The 26689-nt window shown below is 47.2% G+C and overlaps 1 protein-coding gene across 5 annotated transcripts in view; it reads left to right on the forward strand.

Annotated features, from left to right (window-relative positions):
• The window catches only part of LOC147466211 (1,4-alpha-glucan-branching enzyme 2-2, chloroplastic/amyloplastic-like), a 169406-nt gene that overhangs the window by 20745 nt on the left and 121972 nt on the right, over positions 1-26689 (forward strand). For 3 of the 5 annotated variants that reach the window (XM_086524614.1, XM_086524610.1, XM_086524619.1), the window contains 4 exons: positions 4801-4887; positions 5007-5167; positions 5745-5890; positions 17897-17995. In XM_086524614.1, coding sequence (XP_086380740.1) covers positions 4801-4887; positions 5007-5167; positions 5745-5890; positions 17897-17995 — 493 coding nt within the window. The remainder of the gene's footprint in view (positions 1-4800; positions 4888-5006; positions 5168-5744; positions 5891-17896; positions 17996-26689) is intronic. The other 2 variants (XM_086524617.1, XM_086524621.1) reach the window with 1 other exon arrangement.

Raw genomic sequence — 26689 nt, forward strand, 5'->3', positions numbered from 1 at the left:
CTTCAGGTGGGGAAAATTCTTCTTCGCCTCTCTCATGCTCATCACCTCCAAGCGAAGTATCCATTCCGCTTCGAGTGATGACCATCCACTGAAGTCTTGGGTTCTTCTGGGTTCTTGTGGTCTTGGGTTCTTAAGTTCACAAGGAACTTGGGTTCTTGCGGGTCTTGGGTTCTTGGGTTCTTGCGGGTCTTGAGGTTTTCTTTTGCTTGCAATCTGTGTTTGAGAAGGATCTTCTCTTTACTCGAGTTCTACTCCTTTCCGTGGGCGCACCCCTTGGCGGCCTTGCGCTCACACCAAGGTTGCTTTTTCCCACCTCACGTCGATTGGCCGGCCGCTAAGTGCACGGTCCGCTCTCAATGAGTGAAAAGAGGCACAAGGGGAGGCTAGACAAGCCCTTCTTTCTTGGGATTCCTGTCACTCTTCAAAAACAAGATTAGAAATCGACATGCCCAAGCGAACTTGGGTTCGTGTGACCGCAACAAGCAAAAAAATTCTTGTGATTCTTGTGGTTCTTTCCTTGAGTGATACAAAACACTTCCAAAGCTCTGATACCAATGTAAGGTGCAGCGGAATAAATGTTTGCGCTTTGCTCAAGAAGAGTGCTCCGAACTGTGCTCAAGGTTCCTTTTGTTCTTACGGAAGGTAGAGCCTACCGTTCTTAATGAGAGAATGCTATGATCACAAACAAAGTGAATGGACACTGTGCGTGCAAGTGTATGAGACTGAGAGATAGAGAGAGAAGAGAGATACGACACCAGAGACGTTGTAAAACCCTCCTCCGAAGGCCCCACTCTCGTCGGCGAGAGTGGTCTACTATTGATTGCACAAACTGGTATAATGGGGATGCATGTGATTGATGCAAGTCTAGGCTATGTCGACGACGACGACGGGGATGACGGCACCGACCTAAGGGCTGAAATCTGCAATCTTTTATCTGCTGTCAAAAACGTTAATGGGCTGAAATCTGAGATTGCTTCTACTGCTGTCCAAAAACGCTAATGGCTGAATTCTGCTGTGGCGGAAAAACGCTGATTCGGCTTGTCGAAAAACGCTGATTTCCTCCGCGTCTTTATGACTGAAAACTGCACTTCTTGTAGGCTGAAAACCGATGGTCTTTAGGCTGAATCTGCTACTCTTTTAGGGCTGAATCTGCAGGTTCCTTATTGCTGAAAATCGCCATTTTTAACTAATGCAAATCTGGAAACACTAAGCATTATGGAAAACGCCAGGGCTGCAATCTGGAAACGCTAGGTCTGGGGGTGTGTGGGCGACGATCTCCTGATGCAAAAACGCCAAGGACTGGGACTTGGTGGCGATGATGCAAATGCTAGATGATCTGTTGCAAAAACGCCAAGGCCTGTCTGCTGCAGAAGACGCTAGGTTGGTCTTGATTGGCTGGAAACGCTATGGGATCTTGCGGGTCTTGCTGAGAAGGTGCCTGTTGAGCTTGGCTCCTGTTGCCTCTTCTGCCAGAAAGTGCTAGCTTTGGTTTGCTTATATACAAACTTAGCAAAATTGCCCTACCTACTTTCCAACAAAAGTCACTTAAAAATAATAAGTGTAAAATGTCAAAAATAGGGAAAATAGGTTAAATGCATTGGAAAATTCCCCTCAAGGATTCTGATGGATTCTTATGGGAATGCTTATGATCATGCTGTGTGCAACCAGAGGATATGCATCTAAACTAAGTGTCTGGGCATGCACGGTCTGCGAACAGACTCACAAAAGTGCCAGATCACTTCTAAATCTAGACTGTTTGGACTGACTGAACCCTTGTCGTGCTGTAGCTTGTCCACGGATACATAGGGTTGGATGTGTCACGTGAGAGAGAGAGAGAGAGAGAGAGAGAGAGAGAGAGAGAGAGAATCGACGCGGCATGGCAGAGTTCTGTGCCTAGAAGCATTGGTCCCAAAGATTGGCGCCCCTTTCGACATTGATCATTGCAAAGTACAATTCCCGAGGGACCTCTGCTCTCAGATTCTGCGTCCAGATGCCCTTCAGAGTGAGGCCCTAGGGGCTCTTATTAATAGTACAAGGGATGCCCAAAAGCAAAGCCTAAACATGAGGTTCAAAAGCATCCAGGCCCAAAAGCTAGTGCTAGGGGCTGCCAGCGCAAAACGCACTGCAAATCACGGAGATCCGTATGCTGTGCCACGTCAGCAGGCTCTCGTAAATCAGGGAGGTCCGTATAGCAAATCCACGCAAATTGGGTCCATGCTTTATGTTAATGCTCTTGTGTCCCTTGGGCCCCATCGGAGGAGACCGCGTAGGTTAGAACAACTTATAATATTAAATCTTTTAGTTTCACTAGAGTTTGTCTGGTTAGACATGCCACGTCATCACTTTGTGACATGTACGGACGCCTATTTTTTTTGCGTTGTTGACGTGGTAGCTGTATGGATTTCTGCGAATTGCGTTGGTAGCTTTGGCTTTTGGGGCCAAATGCCTTTGGATAAGATGCTTTTCATGTGAACTGATTTTGGTAGGTCAATGGCCTTTAATATGTACTAAGGGCTCCCTCTCTGGCATGCTTCCAAGTGGAGATGCAAATTGGTGCTACTGGCAATTGTACTGAGTTGAAGCAATAGAGAAAGACCGAAAGGGACGCCACATTTCGGGGCTAGTGCTCACTTGGGGTGCAACTCCGCCACTTCGTGTCTCGTGTGCAATGTATCTCTTTCATTTTAGTTGTTTTGAAGTGTGAAAAGTCTGTTTCTTTCTGTTAATACGTTGTGCTCTCGTGTTATAGTGGTATCAGAGCTTCAATCATGTGCTTTTCTGAAAGCGTACTGGTCCTTCCCAAAGAGCATACAGTGCAAGATGGTGCTTCCAAATCTCTCACGAATTTTTTTCCCCTTTTTCGGGAGAGACAGATCCAAGGAAACCTTTACAGTTTCTGCAATAGTTTGACAACATCTATGCCATGGGGAACTACTTAAAAGAATCAAAGATCTTTCGAGCCACCCCTTTTCTCAGAGAATGTGTCATGCAGTAGTGGATGTCTATAGCTACCAAGCCGCATACTCCAAGTACTAGGTAGTTGTTGAGTAGCTTCATGCCCAAGACCGTCCCTTTGGGAGGAGTGCTCAGCGGCAGCATCTGTGTTGCATTGTCTGTGCCATCCTACTTCCGGAAGGTGATCGGACTGAAACACAGATAACTGCAAACTTCACACTTGTCTTGAATAATTGAGAGAGAGAGACGACACGACTGGGCGTAGTTCCGAGCCAAGACGTATTGGCCCCAAAGACTGGCGCCCCTTTCGATATTTCTTTATTATTATTTCTCACAAGTTTTGGAGGGTCCGGCTCTCTCCGAGTCTCTTCATCCAGATGCCCTCAAGGAGTGGCCCTCTGGGTGCTTATAAATTTACAAGGAATGCCAAAAGCAGAGCCCCAAAAATCAGTTGTCCTAAAATAATTCTTATCCAAAAGCATAGGCTTTCCAAAGCTTACACATAACTGCCAAAATCCAGCCAGCGGGATTCGCGGAAATCCGTACAGTCCTACCACAGGACTTTCCGCGTACAATTTGTCACATGCCATCTGCAGCGCAAATTGCGGAAAATCTGTATTGTATTGCCACGTCTTTATTATTTATGCAAGGCTTTGAGAGTGTGTGTGTGTCCTCCGTTATTAATTTTGTGTGTGTGTGTGTGTGTGTGTGTGTGTGTGTGTGTGTGTCCTCTGTTATTAATTTTGCTACTCTTGGCAGAACTGCAAAGGTTGGAAGCTTTCAGCTTCTTTCTCCTTCAATAAAATAAACTTGTGTAAAAAGATGATGACGTGGAAGCTGTACGGACGCCTGCGCTTTACGCTGCTGATGTGGCAACTGTATAGATCTCCCCTTTATGCGCTGGCATTTGGGACCAGATGCTTTTCATTGTAAATTGCTCTCGGTAGGCCAAGGCAAATATGTGCTGAGGGCTCACTCTCTAGCATGCTTCCGCGTGGAGATGTAGAGTGGTGCTGCCGGAAATTGTACTGAGTTGAAGCAATATAGAGAAATACGGAAAGGGCGCCACAGTTCGGGGCCAGTGATCTCTTGGAGTGGAACTCCGCCACTCCGTGTCTCGCGTGAAGTGCATCTCTTTCAGTTTAGTGGTTTTGAAGCGTCTAAAGTCTGTTCTTTTCTGTTGGCACGTGGTGCCCACTGCCCTCCCATTACACTTACAACAAGAAGTTCTGGGATACCTTATTTGAATTTGGAGCAGCAGCTAGAGAAATACTGCTGTCACTTGAGTTAAATCACGACTGTGTCATAAAACAAGGTCTAACGCTCAGGGGATGATAGAGCATTTTCTTTTGTTTCAAGAAATCTTTATTGCTTGCTATTTTCTTGGGGGGTGAGGGGGGGACTTGGTTGTAGTTATGCATAAGAGAGGGCGATGATGGGTTTAGTATCGTCTCTTTGCCCAATGTCTTTTATCCAACTACTCTTGGTAGCTGATTTGTGGAGGTGAATAACCGTACCTTCAACAGTGTCTCAAGGGTTTTTGCATGGTGCACTTCTTTTGTCTTGTTTCCCAAATTTTCTACCTCCAAAGCACCGCCCTCTGCTGTTGGCATGTTTGCAAGTGGTTTTACAAGCATGCCACATTGTTTATGCCTAATTTAGGTACCTGACTACTTCAGCTTCCTAAGGTTATAACTTTCTGGTTGCAGCCATTTGGCATTAACTGAGACTTCAAATTTATGTGGTGCTTTGTCTCGTTGTTTTGACAGACTGTGCTGTGTATGCAGTGCCAGATTTTCCACCTTTTTTGACATTGTTTCTTTTTCTGGTGGAGATGTTTGACAGCACAATGGAGATCTTTTTCTTCTCATAGTACAGTCTTTGAGGCTGTTGTGCCAGCCCCAAAAAGAAGTAAGAGTCTGGATGATCAAGGTGCTACTCATAGCTACATATTCAAGTTACTTAGTCCTTGCATGGAGATATGGTTGTGGTTCTTGTGGTCAATTTTTGCTATAAACTTTCGTGGCTAATTCAGCTCTTTATTCCTTCAGGAGTAGTAAACGCATCCTCTTCGGATTCACCTCAGCAGACCACTGCAACAGCACCCGACCCACCTGATGGTTATCTGGTTCCAGGTATCATGGAGAGTGCGGCAGGATTGCCACTTGAAGAATTGGAAAATGATCCTGAGAAGCTTAGTGAGACAATTGAGGTAAAATGAAAATCCCTAATCCTCAGATGAGTAAACCCCTTGTTTGATGACTTTTTGTCTTTGTTAACATTATTTTATGTCAATACTCATTGAAACATGTCCAAACAACGTGTTTTTGGGTTTTAGACGAGAGTTACATGGAGCGGTGAACAAAGTTCTGGAAAATTATCACACATTTTAGTTATTTCTATTTTATCTGGTCAGCTTGGTTATATGTCAATACTCATTGAAACATGTCCAAAGAGTGTGTTTTTGGGTTTAGACAGGAGTTGCATGGAGTGGTGAAGAAAGTTCTGGAAAGTTATCACACATTTTAAATATTTCTATTTTATCTGGTCAGCTTAGTTGTTTGGAGTGATAATAAATTCATGCTTATGGGGTCTGCCAGTGTTTCTTGCTAAGAGTTTATGTGTTGGACTGTGACAAGTATTTTGTTGTTCTGAGAGTTGCAAAGGTTAATGGTCATTCTGCTCATTTTGATGTACAAAGCTACCTACCTTGTTTCAATTGATGTTTTGATTTGATAGTTCTAGATGTCCCATAGTGCACACAATGATCGAGCTTTTGTTCTTTTCAGAATCTCAAGGAGCAAAATGAAAATCTAAGATTGCACCTCGCCCAAGCTGATTCTTTTCCTAAAGTTGTTCCTCCTCCTGGAGAGGGGCAAAAAATATATGAGCTGGATTCTTATTTAAAAACCTACCGTGATCATCTTGATTACAGGTATCTCGTTTATTTTTTTCTTGGTGTACTTGCTTAATTGCCTTTTATCTTGAGATTTACCTCGTTTCTTACTGCCATTGTGGACTTGGTTGTGGCTTCTTACTCAAAATTAACACTTGGAATGTCGAGAGACTCTTTGCATATCCATACATTCTGGGCTTGGAAGACTGTAATTGTTATGTTCGACGAGTATCTATAAATGGTTTTTCTCCACCGAGTATGTTTATCTCTTCCTTCATTGTCTCTCTCTCTTTATTCCATTCCTCATTATCCTTCATCCACTTTTTGAGCAAGGTCGCATTCTTCTTCCTCCATTTCCCTGTCTCCTTCCTCTTTTCTTTCATCTCCGTCTCGAATGTGGAGAGGCACTTGCTAGTGGCCGCAAATGTGGAGAGTTTGCTTGCCACGGGGGAAGCCACTTTGCTTGTCATGGAGGCTATGGGAGGAAGACTCTCTTCAATGCCTTCTTACTGTAGAAAGTCACATTCACAGCGGGAACCAATTGAGTCCTGGACGCATCATCTTCTAGCTGACCAGTCATAAAGCCTTGCACTCATAAAGCCTTGCACTGGTAGAGCATTCACATCAACAAGAGGTACAAACAGACGTGGCCGTGAACTCTTGCCAATCCCAAACATTGTAGGAATTGCTTGCCTGTCCTGTGAAGAGGAGCTCTCTAAGCACTTTACAAAACTTGGCGAGAAATTATAGCACCCTGATTCTCTATTTTCCGCTCTGATTCGCGTGCAGATCACTTCTGTGGATAGGCCTTTGGCTTTCGCACCTGTAGGGTCACTTGCCCCTTGAATTAGACGAGATTCCTCGTGGGAACTTTCTCTAAATTGTCTTGTCCAAGCACCCAATGCTTTTGCGAGGCTCGCCTGGCAAATAAACGATCCGAATGCTTTCACCTAACCCTCACCAAGCTGTCCAAACCTGTCCATGGATGTAATTGCGGGTTTTTGACCCAATTTCGCTAGCATAACAACGCAAAAATCCCTGTGGGTCAAAAGTGCACGTCAAGGACACTTTCCCTTGCTTTATGGAAACTTTCTTGTGAGTTGTAGGTCAATTTCAGCATGCTGTAATTTTCTGTTTTGCCACTGTTAGTTGCCCAAAGCCCTGTTTAAGCATCGCACGGCTTTCCTGAGGCTACCTTGACGATGTCCTGCAGTTTAGGTGCGAAACCCTAAACCTGCAGAAAAACACAGCAGGCTATAATTTTCTGTTTTGGAACGTTTTGGGCAGAGCGAACACGTCTACGCGTGTGTCAGATGCTCCCGCACGCAATGGGACAGTTCCCTTGTAAATCGGACAAGTTTTCACGCGAGAAACCTCTCCGTTTTCGCATTCAATTAGCTAATCTGGTTCCTGTATAGAAGGCTCTTGCCTTGGCAAACGCGCATAAAACCTCAAAACTGTACATTGTCATCTGAGAAGCCCAACTAGTGGGCATTACCATATGTGCAAAAGGGGGGAGAGAGATGCGCGAGAGCAAATTATCGTGCTGCATGAGACAAGGGAGAAGGCAAGCTTTCCATTAAAGCTGTGATCACCTGCACCCACTAGCCACACACACACTGAGGAGCACTTGTTAAAAATCAGCCTCCAGCCTCATTTTTTGGCGCCCCCTCATGGATGAGACCTTGTGGAGCATGTGTTGATGTGTAGGTTGCTCTCCTATTGCCATGTGTCCAGTTTGTTTCTTTTGGTTCAATTCCTAGCACCCATCATCTTATAAGTGTAGCGAGGGGCCTAAATGACTTTGAATTGAGCCCAGACACCCTTTTACTGCTCGGATTCCAGTGCCGACTGGCTCGACCATCTTGTGGTGACGTGCCCTTTGCGTCTGCGGGTGAAACTCTCGGCCGTCGACCGTTTCACACCGGCCATACAATGTCCGGCCATTTGGAACTTCAAAAAGAGGGACCCAAAAATTAAATAAAAATCATCGGAAAGAAACCAACAACTAAGGTTAGCAGTCGCCACGTCCTCGTGACAATAAGTGCGCTTGTTTATGAGGTTTCCCCATTGCTGAGAGAGAGAGAGAGAGAGAGAGAGAGAGAGAGAGAGAGAGAGAGAGAGAGAGAGAGAGAGAGAGAGAGAGAGAGAGAGAGAGAGAGAGAGAGAGAGAGAGAGAGGAGGAGGAGGAGGAGGAGGAGGAGGAGGAGAAGAAGAAGAAGAAGAAGGAGGAGGAGGAGGAGGAGGAGAGGAAGAAGGAGAAGAAGAAGGAGGAGGAGGAGGAGGAGGAGGAGGAGGAGGAAGAGGAAGGAGAAGGAGAAGGGGAAGAGGAAGACGAGAAGAAGAAGAGGAAGAGGAAGGAGAAGAAGAAGAGGAAGACGAGAAGAAGAGGGAGGGAGGGAGGGAGGGAGGGAGGAGGGGGAAGAGGAAGAGGAAGAGGAAGGAGAAGAGGAAGAGGAAGGAGGAGAAGAAGAAGAGGAAGAAGAGGAAGAAGAAGAAGAGGAAGAAGAGGAAGCAGAGGAAGAGGAAGAGGAAGAAGAGGAAGAGGAAGAGGAAGAGGAAGAGGAAGAGGAAGAAGAAGAAGAAGATTTTAGCGCGTAGGTCGTGAGCTCTAAAGCAGTGTTGGCTTTGTGGATGCGAACCCTAAGCGTCGCATATGCTGTGTGTCATTCTGCTTGCGTAAAGGTCCTACACTACACAACATTGTCTTGCCGTCCCGCGTACACCATTACAACTCGTTCGTGCTACCAATGTTACTTTTTGCCCATGTTGAAAGCAGCTTGCTGCCACAAATGTGATGTTGTGGTATTCCAGTGAAAAAGGACCTACTCAAAGTGCCCAGAGTGGTCGAAACGAAGTCGGACAAGTTTGTAGCCTCAAAGTACGATGACATGGTACCTATATGGACATCCTGAAATTTGGGGTGGATTTTTAGGGAAATCCCAAGATTTTAGGAAATTGTTTTGTTGGTGCTAGTGTAATGAGACGTGCACCACGTGCGAACGGGAAAGAACAGACCGAACAACTTTTAGCACTTCAAATACAAGTGAACTGAAAGAGAGAGACTGCACGACACGTGATATGGGGAGTGGCGGAATTCCACCCCAAGAATGGTCCCAAACCTTGGCGCCCCTTTCGGTATTTCTTTATATTGCTTCAACATGGTACAACTCCCATAGCTCTACTCTACATCTCCCGCGGGTACACTGGCTCTGCATCTCCCACGGGTAGACTGCTAGAGTAACAGCCCATGAGTCATATTTAAAGGCCCTTGGTCTCTAAAAGCAGTTTACATAAAAAGCATTCAAACTTAAAAGCTTCTGGTCCAAAAAATTGACGCTGAAATCAGCCATCAGAAAATACGAAAATCCGTACAGTTGCCACGTCAGCTTTTTGGATCAACGAGTAGGATATGAGTAGGGGGGTGAAAGTAGTGATTGGGGCTAATACAACACAATGTGGGTGTGCGTGTGGGAATATAATGGGTGAGAGCTGATACAAAGTCTGATACTGAGCAAGGTGTACAATCCTCAAAAGAGCTAAATCATAGGAGATCTATCATCGGTCGCTGGCGGATCTCATCACTCTCCTCCATGGTCAGTAGTCTAACCGGGCGTCATGCATGTCGGGCCAAAGTGATGCGAATCCTCTGATGCAGCCTTCGCGCTGCTATGTAGTCCTCCGCAGTCGTAGGCACTTGGGTCTTCCTAGCTCGGTCGCTCGATCGATCAACGTCCATTTGGTTTGAGGAGAATGTGAGCTCTACTGTGGTAGCTGCTCCTCCGGTTGCCGAGTGTCCACTCTAAAGAAGTCTGTGATCCGTCTGTGAGACTGGCTAGCCTCTCCACTCATCAGGCTCTCTCTGTGTCTGCGCAGCTCGAGCAAAAACAGACCCAGACATCTCTGGTCCTCATACCCCATGACTCTAGAAAGTGGTCCAAAGCCCTCTTTGAACAGGTAGTGAAACCGGCTCGTATCTGATAGGAGAGAGAGATGAAATGAAATAAAATATTAACGTCTTCAAAAGGCCAAAATGACCTATGAGACCAAAAGGTTACATGTGGTGAATCTAATACTAGGTCTGGGTACAAAAAGTACAAAGAATTGAAAAGAAAAGAAAATAGTGGGTAGGGGTGGGGTGAAAGCTGATACAAAGGGGATAGGAAATACAAAGGGTGAGTTGATACAATGGAGCTCTCTGACAACCGAGGCATCATATACATATACATCAGTATCTGGGACGACTCCTATGTCGTGCCATATGGTATGGATCCTCTGTCGCAATCTGCGTTGATACCGAAAGGGCCCCCTCATCCGTGGGCGACGGGACCGCCCCAACTCTATCGCCCGATCAAGCAGTATGCCTCTGGTGCCTTTGGTGTTGTTATGCTGTGGGGGCTGCTCGAACTCCTCTGTCTGTGACTGAAAGAAATCTGTAATCTTCCGCTGTCGCTGGATCTCTCTCATTGTGCCCCTCTTCAAGAGGTCCTCTTTGTATTTGCGAATCTCGAGTAAGTATAATCCGAGGCATCTTTGATCCTGGTATCTCATGACTCTAGAAAGTGGCCCAAAACCCTCTCTAAATAGACAGTAAAAGCGGCCTCGTATCTCATAGTATATAGGGCAGTGACATATGTAATGTAGCTCTTTCTCTGGTTCTTTTTGGCACACGTGACAAATCGTGGACTCAGCGGGGGTACTCCTCTAAATCTGCCTGTCTCGATCTTTAACTGATGTGAGGATGTGCGTATCTGACCAATAGCACATCGTATCCCGTGGGATAGATGAGTGTCCCTGTATCTTGGTCTGATCACAAAACCATCTTCCGTGAGTTGGAGAAGATTCTCTCTATAGAAAGTCATCTTCGTACGTAGCTCATGTGTAGGTTGTATCCATGTACTCTTCGTATCCAACTGAAGCAAGTCCTGTCTGATGAGCTTGGTAATCTCTACCCTAGTGAGGGAGATGGAGGGTGCATCCAGAGAATACTGAAATGGGGGTAGCCGTCCATACTAAAGCCATGTAACTGAAACCAAGATGCCATCTCTGCATACCAACATGATCTATCTCCCTGCAATGCCAGCTGTCGCGAAGAATCTAGTGCTAATCGAGCATATCTGTCTCTAGGGAGAGCCCAAGTGCTATGCATAAATGAAACTGATTGAGTGAGTGCCTCCACTACCAATGGAGGAGCAGCGAGCTCCGCCCTAACAATGTCATGTGGTACCGAGGCCTTGGCCCTAATCATCCGAGAAATCATAGACACCAAGGGCTTCTCCATACATCTCCATCCATCACTACTGTCAGCTCTGCTATGATGATCAACTAAGGGGCCCCATATCTCCACTCCGTACAGCTGGCCGAAGTGACCAAAGTGTGAAAGAGCCAAAGCTTTGTCCGAGGTTCCTGGAACTGAACCTGCAAACATATCCTCTCAAGTCTCCCCAGTGCTGCATAGGCTTTGGTCAATCGTGTATCTGCTGCACGCCTCAGGGAAAATACAGGACCACTGAAAACCGCCCCAAGATATGTAAGGTGCAGCGGAAGTGAATGTTGAACTTTGCTCAAGATGAGTGCTCCGAACTGTGCTCAAGGGTTCCTTTTACTTAGGGAAGGGAGAGCCTTCCGTTCCTTTAATGAGAGAGTGCAATGGACACAAACGAAGTGAATAGACACTGTGCGTGAAGGTGCATGAGACTGAGAGAAGAGAGAGAAGAGATTACGACACTAGCGAGTTGTAAATCCCTCCTCCGAAGGCCCCACACTCGATGGCGAGAGTGGTCTACTATTGATTGCACAATCTGGTACAAGATGCTGATGCAAATCTAATGGCTATGTCGATGTCGACGGGTGGACGACGAGGACGATGCTAAGGCTGAAAACTGAGTCTGATGGCTGAAAATCGATGAATCTGATGGCTGTTTTGGACGGCTATCGATGGCTGAAATCGCTGTCCAAATGGGGCTGGAAACGTTGGCTAAGGGTTGCTGAACGTTGATTATGGGTTGCTGAAAGGCTGGTATACTGAGGCTGAAAACGCTGGTTTTCTGATCCTGAAAACGCTGGCTTGCTGGTCCTGGAAAACGCCAAGTTTATGGGGCTGAAAACGCTGGCTTTGCTGAGCTTCAAATGCTGAAGGGATGGCCTTCAAAAAGCTAGGGTGCTGGGGGGTTCTAATGCTGACAACGTTGAGTCTTCAAGGCTGGAAGTGCTGGCTCCGCTCCTGAGAGAAAACGCCAGGTCCTTGTGTTGGTCTTGCTTGAGAATTGGCCTGTTGAGCAGTGCTCTTGTTGCCTCTTCTGCCAAAAAGTGCTAACTCTGGTTTGCTTATATATTATCTTAGCAAAATTGCCCTACCTAGTTCCCAACAAAAGTCACTTAAAAATAATAAGTGAAATGTCAAAAATAGGTCTAATGTACTGGAAAGTCCTCTTGATGGATTTTGATGGGAATACTGATGATCATGCTGTGCATCTAATCTAAGTGACTGGTCACGCACGGTCTGCGAACAGACTTACAAAAGTGCCAGATCACTTCCTATTCTAGACTGACTTGACTGAACTGAACCCTGGTCATGCTGTAGCTTGTCAACAGACACATAGGGTTGGATGTGTCACGTGACAAGATAAGTGTATGTATCTGCATACTCCACTGTCTCTCGACTATATGTAAAAGTGGGGGCGGACCTCCTTACCCACTGCGCCGTGGTGTTAAACACCATTACCTTGGTCTTACCAAGGTTCACAGACAATCCATTGTCCCGTGCAAATACATGCAATGCATCCAAATGACGCTGCATCCCCTCTGGAGAATCGGAGATCAACACAATATCATCAGCATATAACAACAACGGAATCCATGTCCCTGCAAGTTGAGCACCTCTATCACCCTCTGTATGTACATAATCTGAAAACTCACCTACATATATCCCAAAGAGAGTCGGAGATAGGGGACAACCCTGCTTCACCCCAATGGTAGAGAGAGAGAGAGAGAGAGAGAGAGAGAGAGAGAGTTGTAACCTTTACAATTGGCTTAATCAGCCCTTTAAATAGAAGTGTGTGTGTGTGTGTGTGTGTGTGAGTGTTTACACAACGTTGAAGTGCCAAGTGTGTGCACTTTTTCTTCTGTTTGAGCCTCTAATGGGTTTTTTTCGACAAGTGACCGGCTCCTCATCTGTACGTGTGGACGCTTGGGCTGCAAATGGCGGATTTTGTGTTGTCATGCACCTGCCATTCTTCAATTGCCCTTTCCTGGGGTCACCTGGTAGTTGCTATGCTTGATCTGCAACCTACCATGCATGGAGTCCAATTACTTTGTAGGAACTGATACTTGCCATGCATGGATTCTTGTTATAACTTGCATGGACTTTAGTTGACTTGCATGGACTCCCACTTGCCATGCATGGACTCAAGTTGCTCTGCATGGTCCATCACCTGCTATGCACAGACTCCGGTTGCCATACAAGTTATCTTGTATGGGCCATCTGAGTGTCCACCTAGCGTGCATGCTCTACCAGATGCTAAGCGTCAGTAGCCTTGCCCTTTTCTCAGCATTCCTTGCCAGTTTATGGGTCGGTCTGCATGATCTGCCACTTTCTCTTCTCTAGGGCACCCTGCACATGTCAGAAACAACAAAATCTCCTGCTCTCCAATGGTTCCTCAAGTGGTTCCTGCAAAATCAATAAGCATATCAGTGCATTCAACACTTGCAAATATTCAGCCTTGTCCATGGCTTTGGGCCAAATCGGTGACGGTTGCAAATCAGCCTTGCAATGGCCAAAATCAACGACGAGCTCCCTCTACGCGTAGTGTTATGACAATCTTTTGTTTGCGTGCATTTTGCACATAGTTGTGCATGGATTGCGTCTTCATAACTTTTAGTTGAGAAACTGTAGAGAAATGTGTTAGATTTACACCACTCTGCTGCTTCACACAGGCCTAGGGCATACATGTACGGCTAGTGTGCCTCCGGGCTGGCTACCCATGCTTGCATATGCATATAGGCTCCACACTTCTGGGCCGGCCGCCCACTATGTCCGGGAGCTCTCATACTTGATTTATTTCTTGTTGGGCCGTGGGGGCTTTTTTCCAGGCTTTGCCCTACCTCCCCTTGGGCACCGATTTATAAGGCTAGGGGGACACCCACTACCACACTATCTGATCATTGTGTATTGGGTCTTCTGTTCATGGTAGTCATGGGGGGACTGATCGCCCCGCCCCCTCTTCGGCATATCTTGCGTTTGTGGTCTACTCTCTCTCTCTCTCTCTCTCTCTCTCTCTCTCTCTCTCTCTTCCGCACACGCGCACTCACATGGTATCAGACGCCAGTAGAGTGCAAGGCCATCATCCGTATCAGGTACTCCTCCCAAGAAGATCAGGTCAGCCAGCGTTTTGCAAAAGCCAGGCACGCGATGGAATATGGAGTTTTTTGTCGCGGAGGACCCCCCTCCACCTGCGATTCAGGGCAGATCTACTTGCGTTTTTGCTTTTGGCTGCCAGCGCTGGCCTCTACAGACCTCATCAGCGCGAGAACCCCCTCCTCTTCCATCTGCCTTTTCAGCAAGTGCAGGATAACAGCATTTTTTGCACCACCAGCAGAAGAAGACCCGCGCGTTTTGGGCAGGGTTGCGTTTTCAGGCTGGGTGCCATCTGCGTTTTCAGCCAGCAGCCATCAGCTCTGCGTTTTTGGAAAGCATCAGCTGCCCTTGCGTTTTCAAGCTGGGGCATCAATGTTTTTCGTACAAGAGGGGGAGCACTTCACACCCACTTGGATCTTGCGTTTCAAAAGCGGCCTTGCATCCAATGCATTGCCGTCCGGATTCCTCTTCATATTTCAGCCATAAACGCCTGCTGTTTTCTCTGTTTTCAGCCCACATGGGGTTGTGCTAGAGACTCACCATTCTGCCTACACCCTGTGCACCGCTCTGGACCCTACCGGGAGCGAACAAGCACGCTGAAAATCGCTGGACAGCAGCAATTTCATCACCTCGCAGTTGTGTTTTTGGGTGAACAGCAGCCTTTTGGCTTGTGCTTTTTTCAAAGGATGAAGTTACCTCCTACGAGGACACCATCCGGTGGTTGTCCATCGGTCTCTCAGCGACTGCTACAGTACACGGTATCTACGACATCGGCTTGATCATCTACGGGCGTATGATCCTTGGGAGATCCATTCATTCCAGCCATCATTCAACGGTTGTGCACTCCAGAGGGGGTGGTGACTTGTGGTTTGCTATGGACACACACTCATCAGAGGAGTTCACATGAGATATGGCCATGTTCATGGCATATGGGATTCCGACATTCCTAGAGAAGACACCACCATCTTGGGTGGACAGACACTTACCACTTGACCTCGACACGTCATATTACTTGCTTACCCAGGAGCATCTACATGGACTTAGGGAGAGGATCTTGGATCTCTCCTTGAACAGGTTCATTGCTTGGATCTACAGACTGGAGTGGGACTTCAATGCTTTGGGCTCTCTTGGAGATTTTACCCGCGAGATGTGGGAAATCAGGCATCCCGCGTCTACATTCGGAGTCACTTGGAGCTTGGCTTGGATGGTAGTGCAGTGGCTCTTCTACACTCCTGATCATTTGGATTGCTACCTTCAGAGTTGCTTACACTCACCCTCGGTAACCTTACAGCAGACTTATCCCTCGACCTGGGCAGCATGCCACTCCAAGCTCATTCACATTGAGAGCCACACCGAGATGTGGTTTGGTGACGTTGTTGGCGTGGATTTTGTTTTGGTTGACACTGGAGGATTGGAGGTAGGAGATACAGGCAAGACGATGCAGACAAATTGGTTTGGCCTTTCCTCTTCTCAGAGATTATTCATAGGGTAGACTCTTGAGTCTGGCTTCCCTACTTCTACTGGATGATTAGGGTGCAGACAGCGTGGTTTGACCACACCTCTTCTCATAGGCCCTTCACAGCGCAGACTGTTGAGCCTGGCTTTCCCCTCATCTTGGATTACCGACAGGTGACGATCCGATGGTGGTCCGTGCGGTCTCCTGGTGACTGCTGCAGCTTACGATAGCTTCTACAGTGCAGACTGTTTAGTCTGGCTTTCCTTGTTTCGGAGGATGTTTACGGCGTAGATTGCTACTTTTGGCCTTCGTGGAATTTTTCACAACTTAGCCACCTGGCCGTTCATGCATTGACAGGCTTCCGGTCATGCTCATGACGGTTCCAGGGCTTTTCCATTTTCTCCAGAGTTTGACTACAGACACCACAGATCCTATTGGGCAAGACACTTGCAGGTCTATTGGTACTTCTTTCACGACAAGGAGTTGTTTGCACACTCAGTTTGGGACCTTCACGCAGTATCTTCACCTTGTATCGGCGGAGTACAACAGTCTGCTACACTGCTCGTGATGACATCTTTCCATGGAGATTTCTTGGCGGTCGGGACACCCCAGACTACTGCTACACTCGCGGAGTATGCGCGAGTGTTGTTCTTCAATGGATGTCGCAACAAACATCTTTATCATTTGCCTCACATCTTCGGCTTCATGCAGTTTGTTCAGCAACCAGTGCTGAGAGGGGGTGTAAGATTTACACCACTATGCTGCTTCACACAGGTCCAGCGCATACATGTGTGGCTAGTGTGCCTCCGGGCTGGCCACCCATGCTTGCATATGTATATAGGCTCCATTGTTCGGCCGCCCTCATACTTCATTCTTTCTTGTTGGGTTGTGGGGGATTTTTCCAGGCTTTGCCCTACCTCCTCTTGGGCACCTATTTATGGGGCCAAGGGGGTACCCACTTTCACACTCTGGTCATTGTGTATTGGGTCTTTTGCTCATGGTAGTCATGGGTGGACTGATCGCCCCCTCTTCACCACATCTTGCGTTTGTGGTCTCTCTCTCTCTCTCTCTCTCTCTCTCTCTCTCTCTCTCTCTCTCTCTCTCTCTCTCTCTCTCTCTCTCACATATGATTCCGCACACGTGCACTCTACAAGACTTACACCACTCTGCTGCTTCATAGGTCTAGGGCATGCATGTACGGCTAGTGTGCCTCCGAGTTGGCCACCCTTTGCATATGCATTTTCTCTGAACTGTCCGGCCGTCCGCTTCTGGGCCGCCCGGTCGCCCACCTTGTCCGGGCACCCTCTCATATTTCATTTATTTCTTGTTGGGTCGTGGGGGATTTTTCCAGGCATTGCGCTACCTCCCCTTGGGCACCTATTTATGGGGCCAAGGGGGTACCCACTTCTATCATGTGTTGTATTGGGGTTCTCATGCTCTGGTAGTCCTGGGGTTTGATTGCCCCCTCTTCCTACATCTAGCGTTTGTCGTCTCCTCTCTCTCTCTCTCTCTCTCTCTCTCTCTCACACACACACACACACACACACACACACTTTCGCACACGCATGCACACTCAAAATTTTCAAGCTTTAAAGCGTTGCTTTTGGAGGTGTGTTACATTTACGGTGTATTCTTCCTAGTGCACATGGTATGGCAGCGTGTCAGGAACTTTGTGTAGAGAGTATGCTGAGAGCTCAATTGTGATGTGAGATATGTATGCTTTGAAATTGTGGATTCGTAATGATATTTTATGAAGGGAAAACTCATATGTACAATAGTACAGCTTTTGGTGGTGGCCGTAATCCTGTACTTTTAACAAGGTTCTCTCTCTCATGGTATAGTATCTTGGGTGGGCGTTGGCTAGTGAAGTGAAGTTCTCAAGGGATCACAAGCTTTTGTGTTGATGGTTTTGCGAGGTTCTTTTGATGTGGTTTGTGGCATTTATTTTGTGTCCTGAGCACTATTGGGAGTCATAGCTATAGAGGTGCCCCTTGTTGCCCAATGTTGTCAAGATGTTTAATTGTTAGAAGATGCTTTTTTGTTAAAAAAGTGATTAAAATTTTAGTATACAAGTTAACTTTGTATATGCACAGTATCATAGTTGAGTGAAAAGTGGCAGTGGTTTTCCTTTGTTTATTTGTGGGGGTAAACAGCAGCGTGAGCTTGCAATGCTTTGCTTCTTAATACCATCTGCTATACACTCTTAACAACATTCCTCTCTTCTTGTTTTTAGGTTTGAGCAGTACAAGAAGAAGCGAGACTTGATAGACAAATTCGAAGGAGGATTAGAAGCATTTTCTAGAGGTTATGAGAAAATGGGCTTCAACAAAAGGTGATTTGACATGCCATGGCTTCTGTAGCTCACATACAACTTTTCTGTTTAATATAAATAAGTTGTGGTTTCTTTTTAGTTCCTTACAGCCGCATCCTATATATAATCTTTTTCTCCATTGCTATGGGTACACTTTTGTTATTTCTATAGGTGCCCTTTATTGAGAGCAGGAACTAACCAACTTCACATGGCTGCATGAATGCAGTGAATAGACCGAGTATACAGCTGGTCCTGCCACATTTAAGTCACAGTGCTGAAAATTGTTTCTTCGCATGTATTATTCACTAGTGTCAACAGTCAAAGCCATTCCTTATATTTAGTTAGAGGTGGCCACGTTAATTTTCTGGCTTGGATTTCATCTGGTACGGAAAACTACTAACACATCTTGAAAGAGAAGCACATGGCTGGAAAGCACTCCTATAAAACAGGGCAGCTAGCCTCTTGGTGTGTGTATGTGCTTTTTCTGTCCAAAAAGAAAAACACTGCTTTGCTCTAACGATCTCTGATTGTGAGTGCTTTTATTGCTTTTTCACTGTGACCCTCTTCTTTCAGACGGTTTAAAGAAATACAGAAAGGGGCGCCAAGGTTTGGGGCCAATACTCTCTGGGGTGGAATTCCGCCACTCCGTGTCGCGTGTCGTCTCTCTCTCTCTCTCTCTCTCTCTCAATTCAGTTGTTATTGAAGTGCTAAAAGTCTGTTTCAGTCTGTTCTTTTCTATTGGCACGTGGTGCCCGTCTTGTGACAGGTTTCTTCTTAGTCATCCACACACACTAGTGAAGTGGGAAAATGGCAGCTCCCAGACTTCTAGAAAGCTACCCTAGGTCCACCCACCGTCGCACACAGAGGGGTCACACTACAACAAGTAACGAATGTTTGAGCCCTTAGACGTCCCATAGCACATGGATATCATGCCCGGAGAGTACATCACAAGGTCATCCAGGAGATCCAACTACAACATGAGTAGACTAGCCCAAAAGAGTTAAGGTGGGTCTTCTCAAACTGTCAAGTGATCTATAGAAAACACATAAAACAACTACAATATGCAAAAACTCGGGGACACTTTATCACCACAAACAACTTGAGAGAACTTAGCGGAATAGAGAGCGGAGGGAGATACTGAGGAGAGGTTGAAGCGGAATGACTTTCACAGTTGGTGGGCCTGAAGCACCATTGTCAACGCCCCCATTCAAGTATTGCTTTAGTGATTAGTTCTCTTCCAATCCAAGACGTCAGTGAGTTGAAAATGCTTCCAAGATACAAGCGCAAGTAAAGGGCAAGTAACTCCTTGTCATAAATGTTGTTGGACATTTCCTCAGGTCAAACGCGATGGCTCTCTTAGACGAGAGCATGCACATTTTGCTCATACAAAACTTCAAGACAAGTACCATTGCATCACACTTAACCACAAAACATTTTTGTAAGTCGGGAAGAACCAATACAGGATCGGTAGTCAGTTTCTATTTCAAATGTTATAAGCGTTAATTTCTTTGAATATTCATTGGAGAATAGCTTCTCTCTTCATCCAGAGAAGATGGTCTCGATAAAATGCCATCTTCATCCCCAACTCATGTGACGGAGACAACCAGTCCTCCTAGTATCCAGTTGAATGAGATCATGCCTGATAATCCTGCTAATCTCTGAATGTGTGAGGGTGAGGGATGGTGCATCCGGGGAATACTGAAAAGGGGGCAGCCTGTCCATACTAAATCCCTGTAGCTCAAACCAAGATGATATATGTGCAAACCAACATGAAATATCACCCTCACTGGCAGTTGTTGCGATGACTCAGGTGCTAGTCGTGCATATCTGTTGTGTGGTAGCTCCCATGTGCTATGAATGAAAGGCAATTGATCTAGCAAGAGCCTCCACGACAATTGGTGGTGGGCTCATCTCAGCTCTGATAATCTCGTGTGGAACTAAGGCTCTCACCCCGATCAGCCTGGAGATCATGGATACACCCCCCCAAAGAGTTGGCCTTGGAGGATATTGAGGCCATACTACAGAGACCCATGAGAGAAAGCATGGGATGATCACCATTGTCCACTTTCCCCACTGTGTACCTCATTAGCCCTCATGTGATTGTACCCCTCCCCATATATGTTTTGAGCTGACGTATTATGTGATGAGGATGTTGATGATGATGAGGTTGTAGGTTGAGCTTACATACCTACCCACTCTAGGTATCCTCATTTATATTTTTCTTTATGTACCCCTAACACTGTACTAGAGTCACACATGGATGTAACCTTTTGGACTCATAGGTCATTTTGGCCTTTTGAAGACATTAATATAACATTTCATTTCATTTCTTTGTCAAATAATGCAAAGGAGGGGCGACAGTAGCAAAGTGTGCAATATATTGCAGCAACACAGTACAAACCGGTACTCGAGACTCTGCACCTTCTCCAGGAAGCATGCCAGAGAATGAGTCCTAACCTCATATTTAAAGGCCAACCCTAACCCTAAGGACAGCAGGCAGTTTTTCGAAAATTTCGCTGATTGATGACGTGGCAGGCTTTACGGATTTCCATGATTTACGTTGGCAGCTTTTTGGCTTTGCTTTTGGACCAGATGCTTTTAAGTTTGAAGGCTTTTCACTGTAATTGCTTTTTAGGCCGAGGGAGGGTTTCCGCAGTTTTAGGGTTAGGGTTTCAAGAATTAGGGTTTCAGCAGTTAGGGTTTTTGGCAAAAATTAGGGTTAGGGTTTCTGCTCTCGGGTAGCCATGTCATCACTTTGTGATAGTTTTGGCCCCTCGGCCACATCTGTAAGTTGGCTCCATTCTTTAGGCTTTGACACGTCAGCTGTTTGTTACAAAACCCAGCTGTTTTTCTTCTCTCGACTATTGGTTCCATGTTTTAGATGGTTTTGGAGACCTCGAGCTTGTGAGCTTTAGTTGTGGCCAAGGTTGCAAGGTATGGGTTCTTGTTCGGGACACACATACACTCTTGAAGGTGGTTCTACTCCCTCGGGTGAGTGGTGGTTGGATTAGACAGTGTGTGGCGTATTCGGGCCTCCGGAGCTAGTGTTTCATTTGTAGACAGATGGGCCGTCTTGTGAAGGCCTGTCCACGAAGGACTCCTTGACCCTCGACACAGACCCAATCTACGAAAGTTGGCCAGGCTTAGCAGGCAAAGATGCAGGGAGCACATATGGGTACCTCTATTGAGACAGGTACTGGAGCAATTGAGGGTTGGCAGCAAGTTCGTGGCCGTCGCCGTCAGGGACAAGCGTGCTAGTGTCGCGGAGAGGGGGGCACCGCGTGCCAATCGAAAAGAACAGATTGAACAAGTTTAATCACTTCAAATAACATGTGGATAGAAAGAGATGCACGACACAAGACGGGGAGTGGCGGAATTCCACCCCAAGAGAGCACTGGCCCCAAACCATGGCACTCCTTTCGGTATTTCTTTATATTGCCTCATGAAGGTACAACTCCCATGCCTTCCTGTCTCCCGAGGGTAGACTCCCAGAGTGAGAGCCCATAGGTCATATTTAAAGGCCCTTGGCCTCTAAAAGCAGTTTACATGAAAAGCAGTCAAACTCAAAAAGTTTTGGTCCAAAAAACAACCAACGCGTTTTGCGAAAATCCGTACAGCCTCCATGTGGCACTGTCAGTGGAAATTGCGGGACTGTCTGAACAGGCTGCCATGTCAGTGACTATAACCGGCCTATACAACGTAGAGTGCGGTACTATTTCAATTACCTGTTAACTTTACACAGAGCACTGAGAAGGGAAGAGAACACAGTTGCGTCCAGCGACTAGAATGTCACTGCGCGCACGAGACCGACACCCTGTAGGCCCCAAAGACTGGCGCCCCTTTCGGTATTTCTTTATTCAAATTAAGGTAGACGATCCGACCACTTAGCACAAGCTTTCACAAAGCTGTCCAAACCTGGCGAGGGATGAAAACGCAGGTTTTCGACCGGATTTCGACAGCATAACGGCGCAAAAACCCCTGTAGGTCAAAAACACCTGTCTGGGATGGATTCCCTCGATATCTGGAAGCTTTCTGGTGAGCTGTCACAGAAATTCAGCGGGCTGTAATTCTCTGTGTTTCACTGCCGGGAACCCAAAAGCCTGTACACGCATCCCAAGGCTCTCACGAGGCTCCCCCGATGTTCCCTTGCAGTTTAGGTGCGAAACCCTAAACCTGCAGAAAAACACAGCAGGCTGTAATTCCCTGTTTCGGATCGTTTTTAGCGGAGCGAACACGCCTACGCGTGTCCCAAGGGCTCCCGCACGCAATGGGACAGTTCCCCTGTGAATTGGACGAGTTTTCACGCGAGAAAACTCTCCAAACTCGCAATCTTCCGTGATGGAACTGTGCGTACCTGTGGGGGATTAGCAATTAGCTAATCCGGTTCCTGTTCAGAAGGCTCTTGCCTTGGCAAACGTGCATAAACCCCCAGAATTGTACATAGGTCAAATGAGAAGCCCACTAGTGGGGCATAACATACTGTACGTAGGGGAGAAAGAGAGCAATATGTAGCGTGCGGGGCATCACTCCCGCCACCATACTGTGCATAGAGGGCAAGGTAAGCATTCTATAGCTTCTGTACCTGCTACAATCCACCTGAGGCTGAAAATGGCGCCCCCTTTGGTGATATGCAGCTCGTTTTTGCCTCCTAGAGTGGCAGAATCGCTCACAGGCAGAATTGCTCACAGGCTGACATGTCGCCCAGTTTCCGAGTTTGGGCTTTCCCTGCTAAAAATATCTCAACTGGTGCGTCAGTTGACTTGGCAGCAGAGCAATAAAATGTTCCCCTTGTCATTCCAGAGCTAATGACGCGACCACATTTTCCGGTCAAAAATAACAGTTCCCTAAATTTTAGGAGATGCTTCCATGGCGTCCCTATCGGTCTCCTGACCATCATTGAAGACTACCATTTGACCACCATCTACAATGTGGGTTAATTTACTGGCCCCTTTCAACTTATAAAGTTGCAGTGACTTGACGAGTGGCCCAAATTCCAGTTTGGCGCACACGAGCTTCCATACTCATCAAAATTCAGTGCTAACTGGCCCGGGCAGTCCTTGTCTGACCGACCTAGATCCCCGATGTGAGAAACCCATTTGGCTGCAGCCGTTTCACACTGGCCATGCAATGTCCACTTGCACCTTTTCAAGGGTTCCGAGGAAAACAAGTAAAAATAAAAATAAATAAAAATATCTAGTACTTATTTACGGAAGGCAACAGGAAAAATACACCTCCTGGTGACAATGACAATTGCAGGATTTCGTACATCTGTTGCCACGTCATCATTCTCCACGTTGTGTGTGTGTGGGGGGAGGTCCTGCTTTATTTAATCTTTAGGTCCTACGAGGTTGGTAGGACTTCTTCTTAGAGTTTAGGCCCCTCGGCCGGCATTTGCAAGTTGGCTTTGTTCTTTAGTGGCTTGACACGTAAGCAATTTGTGACAGCTAGTCTTGCGCCCTTGATGGTCGGCTTGCACCGGGCTAGCAATAGTGGGTTCACATAGGGAACTGTTTCGATTCTGTGTAGCAGGATGAGCCGGCGGATGCTCCCTCCACCTCAGCTCTGCCACCGCCAGCCCCCCTTCCCCCCCCCCCAGTCCCCACTTCCACGCCTCGACCTCCTCCTCCACCTCCTCCACCCGTCCCCTCTGTCTCTCCCATCCCTCCCGTTAGTCCTTTCACCCCATTTTACGAACCCTCCCATGCCTCTTCGCCGGCCTAGGGGACATGCCACTCTTTGGCAACTCCGAGCAGCCCTACTTGTGGACCCCTCTCTTGGTGCAAACGTCGCCCTTTGCGGTAGTCCCTTGCGGGTTGACCAGTTTCGACATTTGCCGCCGTTGGGATTTCTTCGACTACAACTTTACTTGTTTTCTCGGCGACTCTTCTCTTGACCTTGAGGCGGCTTGCTTAGTGTACATGTTCTTTTTTTGGCAGCCAGAGGGGTAGAGGCCTTGGACACTACATTTGGTTTTTCCTTCCCGTTGTGTGGCAAGGATCTTAGACAGAGTGGACTATGCATATAGTGATGGACGGGCTATATGTTCAGTCTCTCGAGGTCTCTCATCACATGGGAGACTTGGGGGTGACAGACCTGATACAGACTTTGTGGCCGCTGGCCAAGTTCTTTGTGTCACCACTAGATGCAGCATGATGTAGACACATTATGGTATACTTCTTTGCAGACACTTAGAGTGCACTCTGCTATTTATATATTCATGAGGACTTTTGGACAGAGGATGTAGCTCTATACATTTTGTGCACTAGAGAGATGCCCGATAGTATGAATGAGGGTTTGATCTACCTCATCCCCAAGGAGGGGGGGGCTCCTTATATGAGATTTGGAGGTGGCGGCCCATCACCATTCTCAACTCAGCCTATAAAATCCTTGCAAAGGCTCTCAGTTTGAGAATTCAGCCACTACTTGAGAGCATCATACATGAGACTCAGACGGGCTTTGTCAAGGTGCGGAGTATCCTTGATGATGACATCTTCACTTTTTGGGAGGCGACTGCCCTCGCCCGCCTCCTAGGAGAGGATCTTGTGGTCCTCCTCGTCTTTGAGAAAGCCTACAACAAGAGTCAATTGGGACTTCCTTGAGGGCACACAACACAGGGGGGTTTTTTTGATATATGGATTAGAGGGGTGTCTTCTCTATATAGATGTGCTCACAGCCAGGTGTTGCTAGCAGGAGGTCAAGGGGAGCGATTCTTGCTTACGCGCTCGGTACGGCAGGGCTGCCCTCTTGCCCCCTTCCTGTTTCTTTTCTATGCAGAGGCAATGAGCAGATTGAGGTTGGTTTGTGTGGCCTACACTTACCCATTCTCAGAGAGGAGCTTTTGGACGCCGAGTTTGCTGATGGCTGAGGCAGGTGTGAGCAGTCATTGGAGGTGTTCTGCTGTGCATTGGGAGAACAGATCATTAGTGGCTTTCTGGTTGGTGATGCTCCCACTCCTGACTGGTCGCTTGGAGAGGGTTTTTGTTGGCTCCCTCCAGGGATGCAAGTTCGCTACTTGGGCTGCTAGGTTGGCTTGGACTTGTCACTAGAGCAAGAGACTGATCCCCTCCTCCTAACCATCAAGAGAAAGCTGTTGCATTGGAGCGCGACACGGTTATCTCTTGCTGGCATTGCTATTGTGGCCAAGGTAGAGCTCTACCGTGTTAACAATAAGCTTGGGATCAATGACGGTAGCCCTCCTTAGGATCAATGACACTTATCAACACGGTAGAGTAGAGCCCTCCTTGGGAAGCTTATTGGTAAGAGTTCTTCTTCTAGGTGAAGAGCCCTAGAAGATGGAAGGACTGTTTTGTGCTGAGCTTGCTTCGGTCTTGGGAGTGGGGGGACTTAATCAGCACCAACCCACATGCACTGAGGAGCGCTTGAGGCAACCTCTTACATGGAACCTTTGGTCAATACACAACGAGGTCACATGGTTGGCACTAGACCCCATGTCTCAAGGGGTCCCATGGCAGAGAGTCCAGCTCGCGCCTTGGGAGATTGGTTGCATTTTACAACACTTCCTTAGGATATTGAGAGCTCCTAGATGCGCAGCATGGGGGTATAGAGCATGTGTGAGGACATCGTCCAGGCTCTACCAGCATAGTGGCACACACTATCGAGCCGGAGGCTGCAATTAGATGGGGGCCTTCACTTGCCTTGAGGTCCTCATCGCAGTTAGGGCTGTCTCATACTCAGGCCTTTCCATGCTCTTGGAGGTTCTGCGAGAGGGTCGCCGCCACAGAGTTACTACCGAGGCACGAGAGTTGGCAGCGGAGTGTATTTTCTAGCGGATTTGAGTTGTGGGCATCAGAGGGAGGATCTGTGTGCTTGATCCTGACGCCCCCCCCCCCCCCCCCCCCCCCCCCCCCCCCCCCCCCCCTGTTGCAGCAGGTCAGTGGCAAGGGGAGGGCCTCACAATTGAGTTCCTGACAGACTTTTGGGAGTTCTTGTGGGACGACAGACAGTCGAGGAGAGTCACCATGTTTTAGTGGTTAGTCGCCCATGGAGCTACCGTAGTTGGGAGTTGGTTGGTCTTCAATGGCCATTCAATAGGTTGTTGCTTGTGCCCACCCTCTTGAGCCATAGAGGCATTGTTTTTGTGACTGCTCCATGGCGTAGCAGGTTTGGCTTCAAATTTTAGGGCTGATGCTAGCCTTTTCGTCAGTTGGGCAGTACACTTGCGATGCAATAACCTCGTCCACCTTCACGGGCCCTGCACTTTGTTTTGAGCTAGCTTCAGCTAGCAGGATGATTGTGTTACCGGAGAAGCGGCCTACTCTCCAGCTTCCCATAGCGCTTACGTCCCAAGAGTAAAGCAGTGATAGAGAGCTCTGTTGGGAGCTCATGTACAGCCTGATTGTTTGGTTCATTTGGAGAGCCCGTTGCTTCCGCATCTTCGAGGCTTGCCCCATTCCATCGATGGAGATTGTATGAGATATCTGGCTGGAGCTGATCCATACACTTCGAGGACAATTTGAGAGGCTTCAGGGCAGCTCCTACAGTATGGGGGAGCCCCAGGGAGTGGACTATGTAAAAATTGCATATAGCACGTGTGAACAAGAGGTATTTAAATAATCCCTTACCTGTATATTTTCAAGTATTATTTGTATCCCTTATGTATGCATTTTTGTAAAAAACTAGCCCTTATGTATGAAAATTTTCACTTTCTCAAGTAAAAAACCCTTTATGTAAGTACAATATTTTGTAAATGTACCT

The sequence above is a fragment of the Adiantum capillus-veneris genome, chromosome 1 (assembly GCF_014529385.1).
Source record: "Adiantum capillus-veneris isolate H3 chromosome 1, ASM1452938v2, whole genome shotgun sequence".
Classification (NCBI taxonomy): Eukaryota; Viridiplantae; Streptophyta; class Polypodiopsida; order Polypodiales; family Pteridaceae; genus Adiantum; species Adiantum capillus-veneris.